We start from the raw sequence: 19799 nt of genomic DNA, 5'->3' as shown, positions 1-19799 counted from the left end.
AAGCTGGCTGCAGGGTAGGGCTCAAAGAAACATGCAGCCACCCCCTCTGTACACCCCAGGAAGAATTCACTCAGAAGTTAACACAGCCACAGGCCGCATTATCCTTTGTGTGGCATCTCTTCTGCACCATGACCGATCCTCTTAAAGGACAAATTCCTGGGCAGCCATTGCCAGGGAAAGGCCGGGTAGCATGACTCCAATGAAGCTGTGCTGATAGGGATGTGGAGGAGGCATATGTAAGTGGGGGAATGGTCTCGCTATTGTGGGGAACTTTCCTGGGTTATACACGGCCCCGATGAGACGGGCTAGCGAAAGGATCTGAGTCCTCGCTCCCACTTCCTTTACCGAGAGGCCTGCCTGACCTCAAGGGCTCCCCTTTCCACTCTCCTGTGTGGCAGAGTCCTCATAACCCAAACAAGGCTGGGCCCAGGATTCCTGGGGGGCTCGACCCCCAACCTTGTCATGGTCACTTACGGCAGGGGCTAGGGTGTCCCCACTCCTGGGTGCGCTCTCCACACTAAGCACTTCCCTGGCCCACTGATCATTGCATACAGTTCAAAGCAAATACAATTTATTAAACCAGGGCTTTGGAGCAGAGCCTGGAGCTGGAGCGCGGAGCGGCTCCGGAGCAGTGGAGCTGCAGGTTTTTGCCTAGAGCTGGAGTGGAGCCAGAGCACAGCTCCAAAGCCCTGTATTAAACAGCAATCAATTTTTAAAAAATAAGGAAAAAATGGGAAAGGTTAAAGGAAAACATGTCACCCTGCTCTGTGGCATGGGAACATCACAACCAGCGTCTCTGGAATGTCAGGGAAGTCCACAGTCTGTCCCTCACGTGTCCCCAGCCTCCTTCACAGGCCCTGGCTGTGCTGCAGGGATGCTGCAGGTCGGACACTTGTTCTGGAGGTGGCCACACGGTCTCAGGCTCTAGGTGGCAGGACTCTTCTTCCCAGCGTCGCCCCCGCCCCGTCGGGGTTACGATCCCCCTCCAACTCTGGCCTGCAGGGCCTCTTGGCTGGGGGTGTCTCCCCACTCTGGGCCTGCTGCCTAGGGTCCCCCTCGCTTTCCTCAGCTGCTCACCACACCCAGCTCCGGACTCCAGCCCCAGCTCCAGCTCCACCACTCTGCCTCAGCACAGCTGCTTCTGCTCTGCCTCCAGTTCCCGGGGCTGCTATTCTGGCCCCTTTGGCTCTGATTGCTGCAGCTCTGCCCCCAGCACTGATCTGTTCCCCCTGGGCTGCTTCTCTGGTTCTCTCTGGCTCTGGCTGGCGCAGCTCTGCTCCCCAGCTCAGCTTGGGCCCCTGCTCTATCCTTAACTCAGCCCCACGCTGTTTCAGGCAATTCCAGCTCACATGGAGGATGCGGACCCCCCGGCCTCCTGACTCCCTCATTATCCTTCCCGTCCTGTCAATCAGGCTGACCTGGACCATTGGCCTCTCCCCATTGTTCTTGAGGACTGTCAGTCACAGGGTCCTGATTTCCCATCGACCCTTCCCCTTCCTTTGGTACTGGGAGCTAGCCAACCAAAACACCCCCACTGAGTTTTTGTAAGGGGCCAACAGTCCCCTTACACATAGGTTAATGTGGAAACACAGGATCTGGGATGTTTGGGGAATCCATGACGTTAGTGGAATCCTCTGCTAATTCCATGGTATGTGTGGAGGAACTAACCCTGCCCCCCAAAAGAACATTCTTAGGGCATTCTGGGCCTGATCCAAACCCTTTGATGTCAGTTTAAATGGGCTTTGGGAGGAAACCTCAAAGACATTTCCTCCCGAGAGTTTCTGTGGGAAGGAAGGAACTAGGCCACTGAAGGTACATACAACCCGTGGGTGGCCCGTGCCAGCCAACTCAGGCTGCGGAGCTGTTTCATTGCTGTGATGATGTCCAGGCTCAGGCTGGAACCGGGCTCGAGGACTCTGTGAGGTGGGCGGGTCCCAGAGCCCAGGCTCCAGCCTTAGCCTGGAAGTCTACACAGCCATGAAAGCCCCACAGCCTGAGCCCCAAGAGCTGAGTCGGCAGTCATGGGCCTGCCATGAATTTTTCTTTGCTGTGTAGACGTACCATCAGTTTACCCGAGTAAGAGCTTCAGAATTGGGTCCTTGTATTTCATCTCTCTCTAACATATATTTTTAAAATAATGAAAAAAAGGATATCTTTTCCCACAAACATGGCAGCACAAAGTGTGCCTATCCCACTGGGCTTGCCCCTATACCGACTGAAGTAAAACGAAAGATTCTCATTGACTTCAATGGGCTTTGGCTCAGGCCCATCATCTGGTGCGGATGCATTGGCTGTTGGGATACCTAAACACACCTAAAGCTGAGCAACACACGTCAAAAGCAAATCTCTTATTATGAACCAGCTCTATAATAAACCTTACTGTGCATTGCCTCTTATAGCTTCACAGATTTATATATTTTATTCCTAAAATAAAAGGTTGTAACCCCCCCCCCCCACAACACAACACACACACACACTCTCCTTACAGTGTGTATGATAACACCCATTTTTTCATGTTCTGTGTGTATATAAATCTCCCCACTGTATTTTCCACTGAATGCATCCGATGAAGTGAGCTGTAGCTCACGAAAGCTTATGCTCAAATAAATTGGTTAGTCTCTAAGGTGCCACTAGTACTCCTTTTCTTTTTACACACACAAGAATCATTTTGAAAAGCCCAAGAATCCAATCAATGCTAGTATTTAGTGCCATCTCCAGACAGACACAGCCCTGTCTATGAGCTGGATTCTGATCTCACTTTCACTGCAGTAAATCAAAAGTAGCTCCACTGAAATCTTTGGTTTTACACTAGCATGAAGCTGCTGTGAGAGGAGAATCCAGCTCAGTTTTTGGACATTATGAGAGCAACAACTCATATTTCAAATAATAATAATACGATTGAGGGTCTCCACTGTTATACAGTGTAATAAATTCACGGAGATACATAGGCCTCGGAAGACGTCCTTTAACGGGCACAGTCACACATGATGCACAGCTTTATACATATATCTGCATAACAGAGACACCCTGCAGAGGCTCCATTGTGCTAGGCACTGTATACAGTTATACACACACACACAAGCAGATCATGTTCCCAGTGGAGGAACAGTTCCACGGGACACTGGTAGAAGTCCAGGGGAAGGGGGGAAGGAGCTGCATACTGCACCAGAAAGCAAGGCTGATGCTGAGAGTTGGGTCAGGAGTGGCAGCAGCCTAGTGAAGGCTGCTCTAGCAGCAGTCATTTGGATTCTCCCCCACTTCGGGAGCTGAAAGCCCTAAAAGAGAATGCTTCACAAGTCACTAAGAGATGGAGGAGAGTCTGCACAGCCAGCGATCATGCCCCAAACTGAGGAGCTCTGGACTAGTAGGAAGTGACCCAGGGGAAACATAATTTGGAGTAGCTCAACAACTGGGACAGATGCTTTAATAAACCCCTAAAGCCTCAGGCTCAGACCCACTGGAGTGGGTGGGCCTGGGTCCCCCTACTTTCTCCCTCTCCCTCTGCTCCTCCGTAGTGACAGAATCTCTGGGGGAGCAACTGGAGCAGGCAGGGGTGACTGAGGCCACAGCTGGTCAGAAACCTGACCACTAGACCAGCTGGTCATCGGATCATCCTGCTATACACACACACACACACACACACACACACACAAAGACAATCTAGGGTTCCAATTCATGACAGGATTAAGCCCAGGTTTAACTGTAAGCGTTCGTTAAAGTCCCAGTAGGGATCTCTCATAACTATACAGCTAAGGGTAGCCTAGAATTCCTCCTTACCTGTAAGGGGTTAAGAAGCTTAAATAACCTGGTTGGCACCTGACCAAAAGGGCCAATGGGGAAAGAAGATACTTTCAAATCTTGCGGCGGGGTGGGAGGGAGAGGTTTTGTTTTGTGTGTTCTTTTGGGAAGCAAAGAAGCATCAGGTCAGAAAACTCCTTCTCCCATAAACCATCCTAAAAGTCTCTCATATTACACAAATTGTAAGTAAAAGCCAGGCAAGGCATGTTAGATTATCTTTTGTTTTGCTTGTGAATTTTTCCTTTGCTGGAGGGAGGTTTATTCCTGTTTTTTGTAACTTTGAAACTAAGCCTAGAGAAAGTTCTGCTGTGTTTTTGACTCTTTTGTTACCCTGTAAAATTATTTTCCATCCTGATTTTACAGAGGTGATTTTTACCTTTTTTAAAATAAAATCCTTCTTTTAAGAACTGGACCAATTTCTCTATTGTCCTAAGACCCAGGAGTTTGGGTCTGTGATCAAATTGGTTAGGATATTATTCTCAAGCCTCCCCAGGAAAGGGGGTGTAAGGGCTTGGGGGGATATTTTGGGGGAGTAGGAACTCCAAGTGGTCCTTTCCCTGATTCTTTGTTAAGTCACTTGGTGGCGGCAGCGTACCTTCCAAGGGCAAAGAATTTGTGCCTTGGGGAAGTTTCAACTTAAGGTGGTAGAAGTAAGCTTGGGGGTCTTTCATGCAGGTCCCCACATCTGTACTCTAGAGTTCAGAGTGGGGAAGGAACCCTGACAGGATCTTTGCCTGACTTGTGACATAAATAGACAAATCAAAGGGTGGGATAAATGAACTATTCTTATCCTCATTTTACAGAAAGAGACCTGAGGCATGGAAGGGCCAATCCATTATTTCTGAGCACCCTGTAAAATGCATAAGTGGCATTCTGAGACAGCCAGAAAAACATCAAACCTTTGCTAATATTTCTTTCCCATGGATGCATGGGGAGGCATGACCTGCTGTGCAGACTGAGTGGGAAGCTCTGGAGCCGCTCAGAACATTTTCGACAAAATGTATTTTCACTGAAATATGCTGTTGCGTTGAAGCAGAAAGGTGTTGTGGAGATGCATAGATTTCAGCGAGAAAGTTTCTGAGGTGACACCAGAACTGAAAACTTGCTGGTTTTGCACCAAGGATGGACATTTTTACACTGCTTCATGAAAACATTTGAAGTGTTTGCTTTCATGCCACATTGGAACAAAAAATTTCAAAGCCCTGAAAGCTGTCCCGAAACAGAAAGGTCATCCTATAACCAGCTCTAGGTGGCTCCCCAGGAATTCTCAGGTCCCAACCCCACAGATTCCTCATGAGAGACACGTAGTAGAAGTTTCTCCACACAACCCCAGGCAGCATGACCGGTCACGCACTCTGCTGCCATTTGCGCTCTCACCACAGCTGCATGCTCCTAGCTGCACCATGGCATACTAATGCTGCTGTGAGGAGCTAGTGCTGGTCAGACCAGCATCAAACTCTATGACAAATTGCCTGAGATTAAGGCCAGTGTTTTCAAAAGCACCCCCCCTAGTTTGGGGTTCCCAACTTGAGGCACCTCGGGCATGTTTCCAGCGCTGCTGAGCACCCACAGCTCAGAAAGATTTGAGGCTGCCTTTGTTTCTTTTCCCAGATAGCATTCTACGTAGAGCAACTGCTCCTTGGTTCACCTCTTTGGCTGACGATGACCCAAGCCTACATTCCTGTAGAGTCTCTTCCACATGTTACTCTTTCAAAGGGAATCCCCTGGACTTGGTGGGGGGAAAGACAGACAGGGGAGCTTTCAGGCTTGCAACTCCTGTCCTCTCAGACCATATCCAGCACCTTTCTTTCCATCTTTGTTGGAGCTTTGCTTCCCTCCATGCTGGTCAGTAGAGGGGAACATCATTAAAAGGATTCATGTGGAACTCCCTACCACCCCAGGGCTTTCACATCACAGAGGAAGTCCATGTGAAATTTCAGACTGTCCAATGGTGAGAACGTCCCTTCTAATTTCATCGTGTGCATGGAGAGTTTTGAAGAGGCTTCTGCCACTGGGGATTCCCAGGCCAAAAGACAGTCTCAGACAACTCTGCCGTTTTTAGAGGGTGATCCCTAATAGAATTTTTCACCGTTGGTACCAGACCCCCTTGTCACAGGGGGATTTATACAGATAGGAAAAATCTCTGGCACTTCTTTTGGGAAAGGCCTCTCTTTCCTCAGACTTTTGGAAAAGGAGGGATATAATAGAAGTTGGTATTTGCGTGTGTGGTTGGGGTATCATTTAGATTTGATTATGATCTCTGGTTGGTTACTGATCAAGAAAGGTACCGGACGGAAAACTACAGATACTCCAGTCTCTGTTTATCCACAAAAGAGATACAGCACCGTCGGCCACAGTGCACGTGTATATCTTGCTCCACCATACAAGTGCCTCACTACCCGAAGATCACCTCTCAGGAACAGCTCAGCCTCCCCGCTAATTCAGTCCTTGGCCTCTACTGAGGCTCCCAGTAGGTTGCAAAAATTGCTACATGAACACCTATCCCTAGGAATTGGACAGATACAAGCAAATCTCTTGGCAGGTCACTGCTGGTTCTATGTTGTTGTTGAAAATGGTAATTTTGAGTCTTCGTACATGGTAATTCATAACTAAATAATTTTTACGATGGTGTCATAACTTGTCAAACAAAGTCTGACCAGTCTGAGCCTGGAATTTTCCAGAGGAGCCTAAGGGAGTCAGGCACCCAAAACTCATTCATTTGAAGTCGGGTGCCCACCTCCTTGAGGAATCTTTGGAAAGGCCAGCTGGAATCTTTGCAGACCTGTGAATCTGGCTGCACACATTTGCATTCAATATATGAGCTAGCAGGAGCTTTGATTTTTGTTCCGCCTTGCTAGTTTCATCTGTAACACAAATGCTTCCAACCTTGACCTGTCTGAAATGATAAATTCTGCCATCTGGCCACTCCCCCATAGTCCACAGCCTTTTAATTCTTATTTAAACAGCTGCATTTTCTTCTTCTCTGTGGAAGCGGGCCAGTGTAAACTCAGGTGGAGGACAGACATTCCTGTCCCCCATGGGCAGCAGACAAGTGTCCAGACAAGGTGAAGACTCGCCCCTGGAACTGGCATCCTTCACGGTGTTTTGACTTTGGCAACCTTTAAGGAACCATCGCTTGTCACATACTTAGTCTGTAAGCTCTTTGGGGCAGGGACCATTTTTTGTTCTGTGTTTGTACAGCACCTAAACACAATGGGGTCCTGGGCCATGGCTGGTGCTCCTCAGTGCTACCACATTTCAAATAACAATAACCATCACCAATAATAGCAGCTCACCAGTGGTGATGGTGAGTTAACTGAGCTGAATGATTATAATTTGAATACCACTTCTTTAAGGCAAGACACTTATGAGTGGTTGAATATATGAATTAGCATTTAGCATTTCTTTAAATCAGGTGCCACAAGACCACAGAGAGAATCAACATACGAACTCAGCTCTAGCTGCACTTTTGATTTTCTTTAAGACTTTTATAGGAAAAGAAACATATTTAACTAGACCAGCTGCAAACAACTGTACAAATATTAATGTCACATATCACACCTATGCCAAAGTCCAAGTGCAATAGATGATTTCTAAAATAGTTGCGCTTGTATAGGAAACTAGTCCTACCTGAAATTTAGCCAGTCATGTCCTTATAGATTCAGGAACTTTAAGTCACACTGCTATCATGCTTTTGTTGATAAGCACTATACAGTATTTGAAAAAGTGCCATAATTTTCTTTTAATCATGAACAAAGTACTGAATTTAACATACAATGCAAAGTAATAACATTTCCATTGCTAGCAAGAGCCGCAAAAATCAAACCAGAGATACAATGCCTCTTACAACACCACAGCAAAAGCATCCTTAACAACACACCATAAATAGTAAATTTAAAATGTATTCCTGCCTCAGTAAGCAACTTTTGAAAGAACTCCTCTGCTCTTTGAGATATTTTAAATTCAAATATGGTAAACTTGAAAGAAAGTACTTAAAGCTTGGGATTCCTATGGACATATATTCAAATAAAATGAACTTGAGCAATAGTAAAGGCTTTTTCAAACCTTTTTTAAATTTATACCCAGAAATATAGTGTTATATATTTTACGTTCCAAGCTTTTTATCTGCATCACCAGCTAATGTACAGCGATCATCCGTAACGCTGAGCAATAAGAGTGATGTGAAGTTCACACTCAGCAGGGAATGAAAATGAGCGTTCCTGCTGCACTTTACGTTAGGTTGTCATCTCAGTTCAATAACATAGGAAACATTTTCCCCCCAATTGCTATTCTGTAGCATATGTGTATTACGCAGTTGTTCATATCCGCTATTGTTCTAACAAATAAGAGGAAGAGGACCAGCGTAAAGGAACTATTACTGTCTCTTCTCTCTTAAGTTAAGAGACAGCAAGCATAGGAAGTTAGTGCCACGCATTACAATGTTTAAAACATAGGGCTAAATCTCGAGCCTGGTATATAAATACTACGGACAACTGGGGAAGCTAGCACAGAGCTACATTTTGTGCCTTTTCTAACAGTGAACACAAAAGCAAACCAACTTTTTGAGTTCTGCCTCATTTTAATATTAGTTTCTCCACCTAAAATTGTTCCCATACCAGTTGCATATTGAAAAACTAGACATTTCTGACTACACTCATTTTAAAATAAAAAATGAAAGAAAGTGCCAGAAATACTTAACGCTTCCAGTTATTTTTTAAAAAATATAAGATATATAAATTGGAAAAGAACAAGAGTAGCATGTAAACTAATTGCATCCCTAAGGGTAGATATGCAGTAAAAGAGCATTTACCGTCTGGTGTAGGTGAATTTAATTCAGAAACACTGTAAGATGCTAATGGTTCCACTCTCGCTGAATGTTTCTTCATCCTTTTAAATTGTTCTCCTAAGATGTACACTCACTCCGTCTTTAGCCTCTGCATTGCTTTTGGTCCCCAGTACAAGAGTAAACACTCGGCTATGTCTCGAATCTGGTGTTGTTCTGGAGATGCTGCAGCAAGCTATGAGTACTGATTTGCTGTTTCCCTGGGAAACCATTTGCAACACATTCAAACCATGCTTGACCTCTGCTAACACTTTTCTTTCATTCCATTGTTAAGCGCAGCAGTTAAAATATAAATATATTAGCTAATGCTCTCCTTCAACTTTAAAGTGATGCAACCCCTTTGGATTAAGGCAATGGTTTCACGTATAATATCTTCTCTCTGTTCACACAGCAGACCGGAGCTTTCTCAGTGACAACTGCAGGGGAGTTCTGCGATACAATTTTCTGGTTCCCTTATTGTGACAATATCCTACAATTAAATTAGTTGGTTTTTTTTTAAAGTAAACTTTGAATAATGTGTCTCCTAAAGGACACTGAACTCATAAAAGTCCAGGGAAACAGAATATATAGTATCTATCTATCCATCAGCTAGCTAACCTTTATACTGAAGGCAACTTTCTAGTATTCTAGGGCCCTAAAAAAATTGTCACAGTCTCAATATATATATATACAGGCCACAGTTGGTCTAGATTCTTCCCTGCTTCCCGTGAGGCAGCTCCTACACCTTCTCCCTTTCTTCGGTGTTGTTTGTGTTGTGGCTGTGAGAAAGTTTAGTTGAAGAAGCCAGTTTGTGTGTCTTTCTATGGACATACAGTGGTGGCCCTTCTTATCTTGCCAACCATCTGAGACAACTGAGGGGCTGACTCCACCCTCCTTGCTCATTTAAACAGTACCACAGAACTCCATGGGGCTACTTCAGTCAGTAAAGTACTATTCAACATTTATCTAGGTTCATGCAGTGCCCATCACCATGGCTGCAAGAGTGCCTTGGCAAGGGTACCAGAATCAGGGTCTATACAAGTATTTCCAAGTGGATATCGTCAGTGTTTTTTAATAGATTCATAGATTCTAAGACTAGAAGGTAACATTGTGATCTGACCTCCTGCATAACACAGGCCTGAGAACTGCCCCAAAATAATTCCTGTTTGAACTAGACCAAATCTCTCCAAAAACATATGTTTAAGTAGTCCAGATACTTCCTATAGTAACCATGGCAGAGTGCCAGGGAATGCTGCAGGCAGGGAGGTAACTGGGCTGATTTGTCTTGGGTAAAGCTGGCAATAGTCTAAGGGTCACCACTCATCACACTTCATGTCCACCATGCACATGTGGCTTTGGTAACAACCTAGAACAGAAAAGGAGGACTTGTGGCACCTTAGAGACTAACCAATTTATTTGAGCATAAGCTTTTGTGAGCTACAGCTCACTTCATCGGATGCATTCAGTGGAAAATACAGTGGGGAGATTTATATACATAGAGAACATGAAACAATGGGTGATACCATACACACTGTAAGGAGAGTGATCACTTAAGGTGAGCTATTACCAGCAGGAGAGCGGGGGGGGGGGGGGCAACCTTTTGTAGTGATAATCAAGGTGGGCCATTTCCAGCAGCTGACAAGAACATCTGAGGAACAGTGGGAGATGGGGGGGGGGATAAACATGGGAAAATAGTTTTACTTTGTGCAATGACCCATCCACTCCCAGTCTCTATTCAAGCCGAAATTAATTGTATCCAGTTTGCAAATTAATTCCAATTCAGCAGTCCCTCGTTGGAGTCTGTTTTTGAAGTTTTTTTGTTGAAGTATTGCCACTTTTAGGTCTTCTGAGCCTGGGGTTTGCAATCTACAGTGGGTCATAACCACTCTACCTTTCCCAGCTATGTAGGAGGAGGGTCCAGGACTGTCATGGCATGAAAAAGTTCAGAATCATTGACCCAGAAGGCTACATTTTAAGCTTCCGAGGGAAGCCAGCTTGTAGGAATCACAAAGCTGTTTTAGACACTTAATAAGCGACTTTGTCCAGGTGTGCAATGACTAGCCCCGTTCTGCCCCCTCACTTCAGTGGGTGCTGCGGGGTAGCAGCCAAGGACAGAAGTGGGTGCACAGTACCCGACAACCCCAAGCGGTTCTTGAACAACTCCAGGAGAGGTAGGTGCATCAAGACAAGTTCCAACCTGGACTCTGGTGCTTGGTGGAAGTGGGCCTAGGGTCCTTCTCCCCAGCCCACTCTTGAGTTCCCCATGTAAAGAGCAGTGTGCTTGGAGGGGGGTGGGGCAGAATTGTTCCCTCCATGCACCACTGCCAAGGAGGAGCTGGGATGAGCAGGGGGAAGATGTAGTGTAATGACCCCACAGTCAGCCCTGCACCTGGCACAGAGCGGGCTGGGCACCCCAGGAGAAGCAAGCTGCCCTGTCCTAATGGATGTTGGTTTCTTGTTCCTGCTTGGAAGGGGGCTGGTGTGAAATACTATTTTAAAGAGACACTCCAGGAAGTGTTTGAGACACTTAAGGGCTGGTTGGCGCCTGGCCCAGTCCCTGCCTCTTCCTTTCTATTCTCCACAATTGAACGCTCTGCACCTTCCTGAGCGTGCCGGGGCTGGCCCCACTCCCAGAACTGATACTACTGAAGCACCTGCTAGGGGTGTCAGGTCTCCACAACACATCCTGCCTCTGATAGGCATGAGCTGGCCTCCACTGTGATCATCTCTTTTCCACAGCATATTACACTGCAGCACACAGTGTAAAGCTACCCACTTTTTAAACAATTATATGTACTTCATAGATTCCCAGTGCGATGTGGCAACCAGCGTTCTGAAGTTAACATTTACAATAGATTTTTTTCCTCCTCCAAAGTATAAAAAGACAGCAGCCTTTATGATGGACTCATCCCACTTCAAAGAAATTTTCCATTATGCAAACATTTAACCATCCACTAATAAACTTCTAGTCATTCTACATATGCATAATATAAACACGGCATAGAGATTGTTTTAGGAAAACAACTTCTGCAAACAGGAGTCTATAATGGAGTTATTAACCAGCCTTAACTATAGCAACACTGCCATAGGATCGTGTGAAAAGCATCGTGCAATTTCAAGCATTTCATGCCATCTCTTTCAGACAAGAGCAATATATTAACACCAGAAAGGGGCCAATGGTACAAGTCTTTGCAAATCACATTTTGAAAAATCAGCTGTAATTGCATTTACAAAACAACTCAGGAGCCAGATTCCAAAACATAAGGAACCCTTCTAGACTTACATCACACCAGAATTTGCTTTTGGATAACTAAAGAGACTAGAAACAAGGAAACAAAACTGGTACAAAAATGTATGCATTTACTATTTATAACTCTAGTTGCAGATTTCAATTTGAAAAGAATCAGCATCCCTGGCTGAGAAAACATGAGCTTTGTCCATCTGATTCTGCTCCAGTTATGGATAGGCGATTGGTTTTATGTACAGGAGGTAATGTTTAGATAGGTGCTTTGATCCTGCTTGTGTGCTTTACATTTTTATATCTGCATTGGCACTGCTGTGGGAAGGACCTAAGATCACTCGGAGACAGGCTTTATCTCCCTCACCCAAAGTACATTAGTTCATGACCTCATGTTTATGCAAGCAGCAGATGGGGGGAAGTATGCCACATTCTCCCTAAATCCAACATAATTTTACCTCAACAGCTGGTGAGTTTAAGGCCAAGGTTTTTCAAAAGTGACTAGTGATTTTGGTTGCCTCAACTTATGGGCACCCAACTTGTGACACCTGAAAATGGTCTGATTTTAGAGGGCGGGTGCTCGGCACGGTCTGAAAATCAGGCCCCTCTGAGGCATCCAAAAACGGAGGTGCCCAAAATCATTAGCCACTTCTGAAAACACTGGCCGAAGGATCGACAATTAACAAAAGCTTTCTTTCCGGTGCTTTGTGTCACTGAGGTATTTCTAATCTCTTCACTCAGGCTTTTCCCTGCTTGTTATAAACACTGTAAATTGTAACCCGGATAGAATCAAAGTGCATGCTGATATACATTTGTTGATATTTCAGATTTAAGGCAAATAGACTCAAATATTAACTACAGTTCTCAAGCCACATCTAGCATCCATTTCCTTGCTCTGATTTCATTGTATATGGATAATCAGCAAAAAGGATTCACCTATCAGGCATATTACACGGTACCCGAGAGCTCCAGCGGTTATCTATCTAAAATTCGTATATGGCCCCATCACCAAAGCATCAGAGCACCCCAGAGCCATTCATGTACTGAGACTGAGGAGCAAGGGAAGACTATTACCTCCATTTTGTAGATGGAACTGAGGCAGAGAGAAACTAAATGACTTGCCCAAGGTTACCCAGGAAGCCTGTAGCAGAGCAGAGATTCAAACATGAATCTCCTGAGTTGCAGGATAGAGCCATAGCCAATGGACCCGCTTCCTCCACGTATGGCTGGGTCTGTTGACTGTGGTGCAGCAGTCCCTGTACTGAAGGTGATGATGTATAAATAGCAGTCAAAGTCATTTAGCCCCATAGCCTGCCCCCTGCATGTATCTCACTGCTTGAGCTGTGCCCTGGGATCTCCCCAAAGGACTGGGGAAAGAACGCTTCTCTCCTGAGGGGAGCCATTCTCTGGCTGCTATCCCAGTCTCAGAACAAGAGTAGCTCCTGCACCCTGTGTGCCTTGTCCCTGTGGGGGTTGACCCACACCAACCCCTCAGCTCTGCCCTTGGCCCTTCTCTGGCTCACTTCTAAATTCCCCCTTTGTGCTCACAAGCAGAGCGGGATTGCGGACGGCCGCACAGCCCTGCACGGAGTCCAGACTGCCTGCTTCCCCCTGTCACGAGCAGGCTGAGCCCTGCCCACAACACAGCCTGTTCTGTGACTCAGTAAATGTTAGCCCAGATGGGGACACAAAGGCACCGTGATTCCAAATGACGTCCCCGAGACCCCCCAGAGACCCGGTGTCAGTAGCAGGGCTAGAATGCAAGAGTTCCCCACTCCCAGCCGTATTCGCGAAACATCTACACCCCAAGCCCACAAGAGAAGTGGATTGCTGCTGCTAGAAAATGCTGCCAGAAAGATAATGTCCTGTTCAATCCCTTACATTATCGTGCTAACGTAACCACCTGGTGCATGCATGTTATAGATCCTCAGCAATGCCTGATCCAGGCCCTATATGAGCCTGTTACGGCCCCAGCTACAGAACTTTGACTCTTTAGGTAGCAGCTCAAGCTTCTAGCTCTGGATCCCCGATGCAATCCTGGATGTGTCAGCCAAGATGGCAGCTGTCACACTAAATAGTTTTAATACTGCATTTTGATGCCAGTAACATGGCAATCACTTTTAACTGGCCTGGGCCGCCAGCCAGAGGTGCTGGAACAATTTGTACAGTGGGGGTGCCGAGAGCCATTGAACCAAACTGTAAACCCTGCATATACTCACTTCAAGCCAGGGAGTGCAGCAGCACCCCTCGTTCCAGCACCTCTACTGCCGGCCATGAAAAAATACGAACACGAGCTTCTGATATGAGGTTAGATCCTACTGGGATGGACAAGTGCACGGCAGCTACCCTGGGTGTACCTTTTGTTGTACCTCTGCCAAACCATAGTCAGAAGGCTCACCCCACTTTCTCCCCCCATTTTCTATGACCTCCAATACACTTCTACAATGACCATCAGATCACATACACTTTCTCGTGCCCTAGACTGAGCTCTCCCTTGGCTGTTTCTGTGGCAAAGGGACTTCAGGGGGGAAAATTCTGTCGAGAGTCTCTAACAGAGTTTCGTCTGAATCAGGCGCGATTGGGATGGGGAAGGAATATTGCTCCCTTGTGGGGCAGCCAGCAGCTCTGCCCCACAACCAGCAGATCTTAGGGAAACTGCAGGAGGGCAGCGCCATCTGCACGGAGACCCTGCCTTTCCATACCAGCTCTGGAGCCCCCCGTCCTCCCCAGCTCTCTGGCAATGCTGCTGCAATGGAACTGGCTGCCAGAGTTTTCCCAAAACACCAATTCCTCTGCAGTGGGTATGACCGGGGCGCAATCAAACCAATTCTGATGGGCTGAATAACTGATGGCAACTTGCCTGCTAGTGCACAGCACAAGGGGATTCTGAGCCTGCGAGGGGAAGCCAATGAACTGCCTTATGGGGGAGGAATTGCAGCGACCGAACAGCTGGCAATTACTGTCTTTCTGCTGGCACCGAGCTCACTGTTACTGTATCTGCCCCAGGAGAAGAGCATAGGTTCCCCCCAGCCTCATAATATTTAGCTCTAACTTGGCTACGAATACCCTCCCCGCCTTGGGTCAGGGCTAGTTGACGATCCATTGTTGATTGTGTGATTAACGTAATTTCCAAAACCACCTCTGTCACCCTGCATTAATCTGTAGCTCACAGCAGTATGTTGAATATTATACTCGCTATCAAACGGTTAGTGGAAATATGGATAACACAAAGGTGCCACAAGGACTCCTCGTTCTTCGTGCTGATTCAGACGAACACGACTACCACTCTGAAACTATAACGACATATATTAAGAGCCTGCTCCAGAGCTCATCAAAGTCAATGGAAAGATCTCCATTGACTCCAATGGGCTTTGGATCAGGCCGCAAGTCTCTCAAGGGAGTCTTTGTTGCCTGAATATCATTAATACGACAGCTACATGAAATGCACCCTGTATAGATCCATTGAGATTGGCTGGTCACTCAGCAGCCAGTCGCTAGACTATCAATATGAGACACTTACATTTCACTGGCTGTTTTAGGCTAAGCATGAGTTTCAAGATGACAGGCTAAAGGGCCATTATCAGTTCATTTTATGTCATTGGAATATAAAAGAGATGAATGGTACAAAACAGAAAAACAAGGCAAACGGAGACAGGAACAGATGTAGCAAATAAATACGAAGCAAGGGGATGCTAGGTTTTGGTATTAGATATAATTGCAAACTAAAGCAGTGTCGTTATGAATCTCACTCCCCTTCTGGGAAAATCATCACAAAGAACTTTCAAGGGCAAAGCGCATTGTGCCTGCAACAAATTTTAAAAGCAAAAGTTGTTCCAAGCAGCAGGCTCTGTTTTCAATGGAAAGAATCGCAAATCCTGCTAGCTTTTCCAACTCTTCCCAGCCAGGCTAAAAGCCAAACCCTGAATTCCTTACTCAGTCAGAACTCCCATTGGCTTACATTTCTGATCACCCAATGCAGCTTTCCAACAGGATGGCATTTTCCTTTAGTGAGCAATGGATGCATCTACATCATACGGATGTCAATAGCCACACCCACAGACTGATGCTGCCAGGCACAATCCACTCTACCCCAGCAAGTGCTCTCAGCATCATATTCACATGGCAGTCACTACTCAGATGAACACATGCTGCTTCTCCACTCTCCTCACTGCCTATAGGAATCAGCTGTTCACAGAGTTTTAGTCCTATCATTAGTCACACTGATTGTCTATAGGCCTGATCCTGCAAACACGTACTAATGTGGTTAACGCCTTACTCATGTGAGTAATCCCATTGCAATCAGTGTAGCAACTGGTGTAAGAGCTAGTCTTGTGAGTAGAAGCAGGATTGGGCCCCAGAGTTGTGTTAATGATTTAACACATTTTAATGTAACCATTAAAAAATAACTTGTATGTAAGAAAGTCACAGCACTCACTGTCATTCAGCAGCCAGTTGCTAGACTATCACATGTATGTAGTTTATTTAAAGGGCCAGGTCCCTCAGGTCAGACTCCAGTTGATTTTGATGAGAGTTACATGTACAGAGTGACTGCAGGATCTGGATCTCTTCATATTTTTAACCATATCCCTCAAAGTCAATCTCTATATAATCGGTTACATAGGCAGAAGTGCTCTCCCGTTCACCAGCTGAGATCTTATGACCTAAGAGCACAATCTGGCCCTGGCCAGTGCTGCTATGCAGATCAGGGATGGTGCATCGTGTGTCTTCTGCTCTAAGAATTTTGTAAGCCAGCGCAGGATTCCACAGAGTAGGTGAAGTAAAGTTCCCCCACAGCTAGCATAGCATGCTGCAGTTTACTCACTAAGTGCTTGATCCAAGGCCCAGTAAAGCTAAAGACTTTTATGGTCTTTGGTTCAGGGCCTAGATGGCTGACAGCTACACACCTCCTCAGAAGATAGGAAGATCGCCCTATCTGGAAGACCACAACTTTCAGTGAGGTGTGAAAGCTGGCACCCATTAAGCACCGGGGAAATATTATGTCCTGTTATTTGCCCACGGATGGGATAGAGTGAAAAGCTCTTTCACACCCTCAAACATATTGGAGCGACAGGGGACAGGGTCGAGCCCCTGCTATGTAGCATCATAAAGAGTTAAACAAACTATCACAGAGCGAATATCAGAATGAGATAGAGGAGCTTGGGGGAGTATTGTGAAAATGGAACAACCAAAATCTGATCAAATTTAGCAATTTATTACTCCAGTTCTTGGACAGGACCTATCTATAAATCACTGCACCTCTGGATGTTCCCAAATTGCCAGAGAATCAGGATCACGTAGAATTCCTACTGTTGTGAACAAAAGCAGTAAATACAGCCAAGTGAGTCATTCTGTGCAGTAAACGTGAATGTTCAAATCCACTAGGGCTCATTCTATCCAAAACCGGTGTTGCATGCTCTTCAGCCATTTGCCAGGATGGACGAAAACATGCCAGTACACCGTGCTCTCAAATTCTACATTGACATGCAAAGGGGTGCATGCCCTGACCCTATCTGGCACCACCCACGGACTCACCCCACAGATTCACGGATTTGCAAGATTCAGCCAAATCTGGGAACTTGACTACACAATACCTGGTGCGACAGTATCAACCTGGCTGGCGCAACGGTCCTCAGAGACGAAGCATGGTTGATGGTGAAGAAACACATTAGGTATTTGATTGTAAATTAAAGCAAGGTAAACACAGTCATTATGTCATAAACCAAAGGGCAGCTATTGGCAGTCTCAGCAGCGAGGCTGGGAAATGACCAGAGGCAGAATGACCTCAGTGCCAGAGGCTGACCCACTAGGTTGGGTTTGGGAGTGGGAGTTATGCGGGCGGGGCGGGGGGAGAACACACACGATCGCTGTTCCCATTACCCAGGGCTCTCTACCATTCACCAGCGCTCAGACCCCAGTTCTGCAAAGTAGTTTACTCTAAGGGTCAGAGGAGGGAGGTTCTGCACCAGGCTTCCAGTCAGAGTCGTGGGGGCAAACCACGTAACTAGCATTCCAATGGAGCTCAATCAATCTATGAACAGGGTTAGGTGATGGAGTTGCAGTGATCCTATCCAGTTCTATGGACCTGAAGAAGATGCCTAACTTCAAGCAAGTCCCTCTGAAGTCAATGGCAGTATTCATGTGCTTAAATACTTTGCTGAATCAAGGCCTATAAACCCAGCACTGCGTGGCTCAGTGCTACTGCAAGGAATTTTGTGCCTCTCCGGATTGTGCTCAAAAAGACAACTATATTTTTGATGCAATCAGGCAAATGCAATGTAACCTATTGATAAGCTTCCTAGCCATAGATTATAGAAATGAACCTAGTTAATGGCACTGACAAAACATTTCCTGCTCCATGCCATTCACTTCAGCGGCAGCCAATGCTATTGTGCAGGACATACTATAATACCTCCTTGAGATACAGTGCTGCTGCTGAAGGCCTTGCAACCTGACTGTGTCCATTCAGGCTTTCAGAAGTATTACATGAGCTGCTTCTAAAGGGATGACCGTTATGATTCTCTGGGACTGGCTTAGACCACTGCAAAATCATGAGTTTTTCAGATGCACAGTCAACCCGTGTTGCACACTAGATACTAGGGGTCTGCTCCTGAACCCATTGATGGCAAGAGCAAAACTCCCATTGATTTCAATGGTGAGGGATTGTAAATTACCAAATTCCCTACAGTTCTGTGTATGTTATCCAATAATGACAACCCCAAGATTTTAAAAATCAGGCATCAGGTCCCCCAAAAACCATGAGACTGGCTTACAAATCATAAGATTTGTAAAATAAGCAAATAGGGTTCTTTTTATATACTTTCTGGGATTTGAAACTTCAGGATTCACGTTTTCAAGCCTTAACCTGCAACCATAAGGGCTAGAAAAAAAAGCTGAGTCTGATGTGATCGCATGACTCCAGGAAGTGGGGTTTAAGAAAAATACCAAATATTGTGAGAATTGCAATACAATAACAATAACAATAAGAGTTGGCAGCACTGGTATTGGGGCAGGGGAGGGGGGGTTGAATTTTATTTTAATATGAAATTATATGATCACATGACATGGTTTTCTCAGATAGCAGGGGGCTGCACTTGATGAACCAGTCCTACATTCCTATGAAATAATTATAAGGTAAGAAATACTAACCTCTGGTGCAGATAAGAATCCAAGGATGTTCCAAAAATATGAAATCTATGTGTGGAAATCCTTTCTTTGATTTTAATAGCTGGTGCTAAATGCTTTCACAGACATGAAAGTTGCGTCAGCCAATGCCAAACGCATGTTTAGTATCTCGGTATCACCTAAGGTTACACCAAGCTTCAGTTTTGTCAAAGGTACCACAAAAATCTCAACTATTAGAGACTCAGCAAGATCAACATTTTAAAGGGGTAAGCAAGAAAAAAAAAAGAGAGAAAGAGAGAGAGAGATGCTTAAACAGTAGGAAAATAGATCTAAGCAGAATTTTAGAGTGCTTATTTAAGCCACACTTTGGGTATGTCTACACTGCAATAAAACCTCCACTGCTGGCCCAGGTTAGCTGACTCTGGACAGTGGAAGGGTCCCAGAGCCCAGCTCCCGCCTGATCCCAAATGTCTACACTGCAATTTTATAGCCCCGCAGCCCAACCCTACGAGCCCGTCTCATCCGACGTGGGCCTGCTGCCAGAGTTTTATTGCAGAGCAGACAAACCCTTTGATTCCTGTGCTCAGAGCCTCCCTTAGACTGACCGTGTTCTGCTGTCCTAATCCTGAATCAGCAGGGCTGACTGTCAGCCTCCAGTCTTCACTAATACCCTGTGACGGGTGCAGAGCAAGACACTCACGGGTGACACGTCCACAAGGTGACCCTAAGCAGTGATGACAGAACTATCCACAGACCCCATTCAGCCAGTGAGAACCCATCAGCAATCAGCCATCTAAGATGTCCCATTGAAATCAGTGG

At 45.8% G+C, this 19799-nt stretch overlaps 1 protein-coding gene across 4 annotated transcripts in view; it reads right to left on the bottom strand.

Annotated features, from left to right (window-relative positions):
- SLC35F4 (solute carrier family 35 member F4) overlaps nt 1-19799 on the bottom strand; it is a 184768-nt gene that overhangs the window by 53401 nt on the left and 111568 nt on the right. For 2 of the 4 annotated variants that reach the window (XM_048855214.2, XM_048855216.2), the window contains exon 1: nt 8609-8791. The exons of the other annotated variants lie outside the window; for them this stretch is intronic. In XM_048855214.2, coding sequence (XP_048711171.2) covers nt 8609-8684 — 76 coding nt within the window. In that variant the 5' untranslated portion in view covers nt 8685-8791. Of the gene's footprint in view, nt 1-8608; nt 8792-19799 lie in introns of those variants that run through there. 4 annotated transcript variants of the gene reach the window in all.

This window comes from Caretta caretta, chromosome 6 (genome assembly GCF_965140235.1).
Source record: "Caretta caretta isolate rCarCar2 chromosome 6, rCarCar1.hap1, whole genome shotgun sequence".
NCBI lineage: Eukaryota > Metazoa > Chordata > Testudines > Cheloniidae > Caretta > Caretta caretta.
The sequence above is the reverse complement of the archived record's forward strand: the minus strand, read 5'-3'. Positions and strand labels throughout refer to the sequence as shown.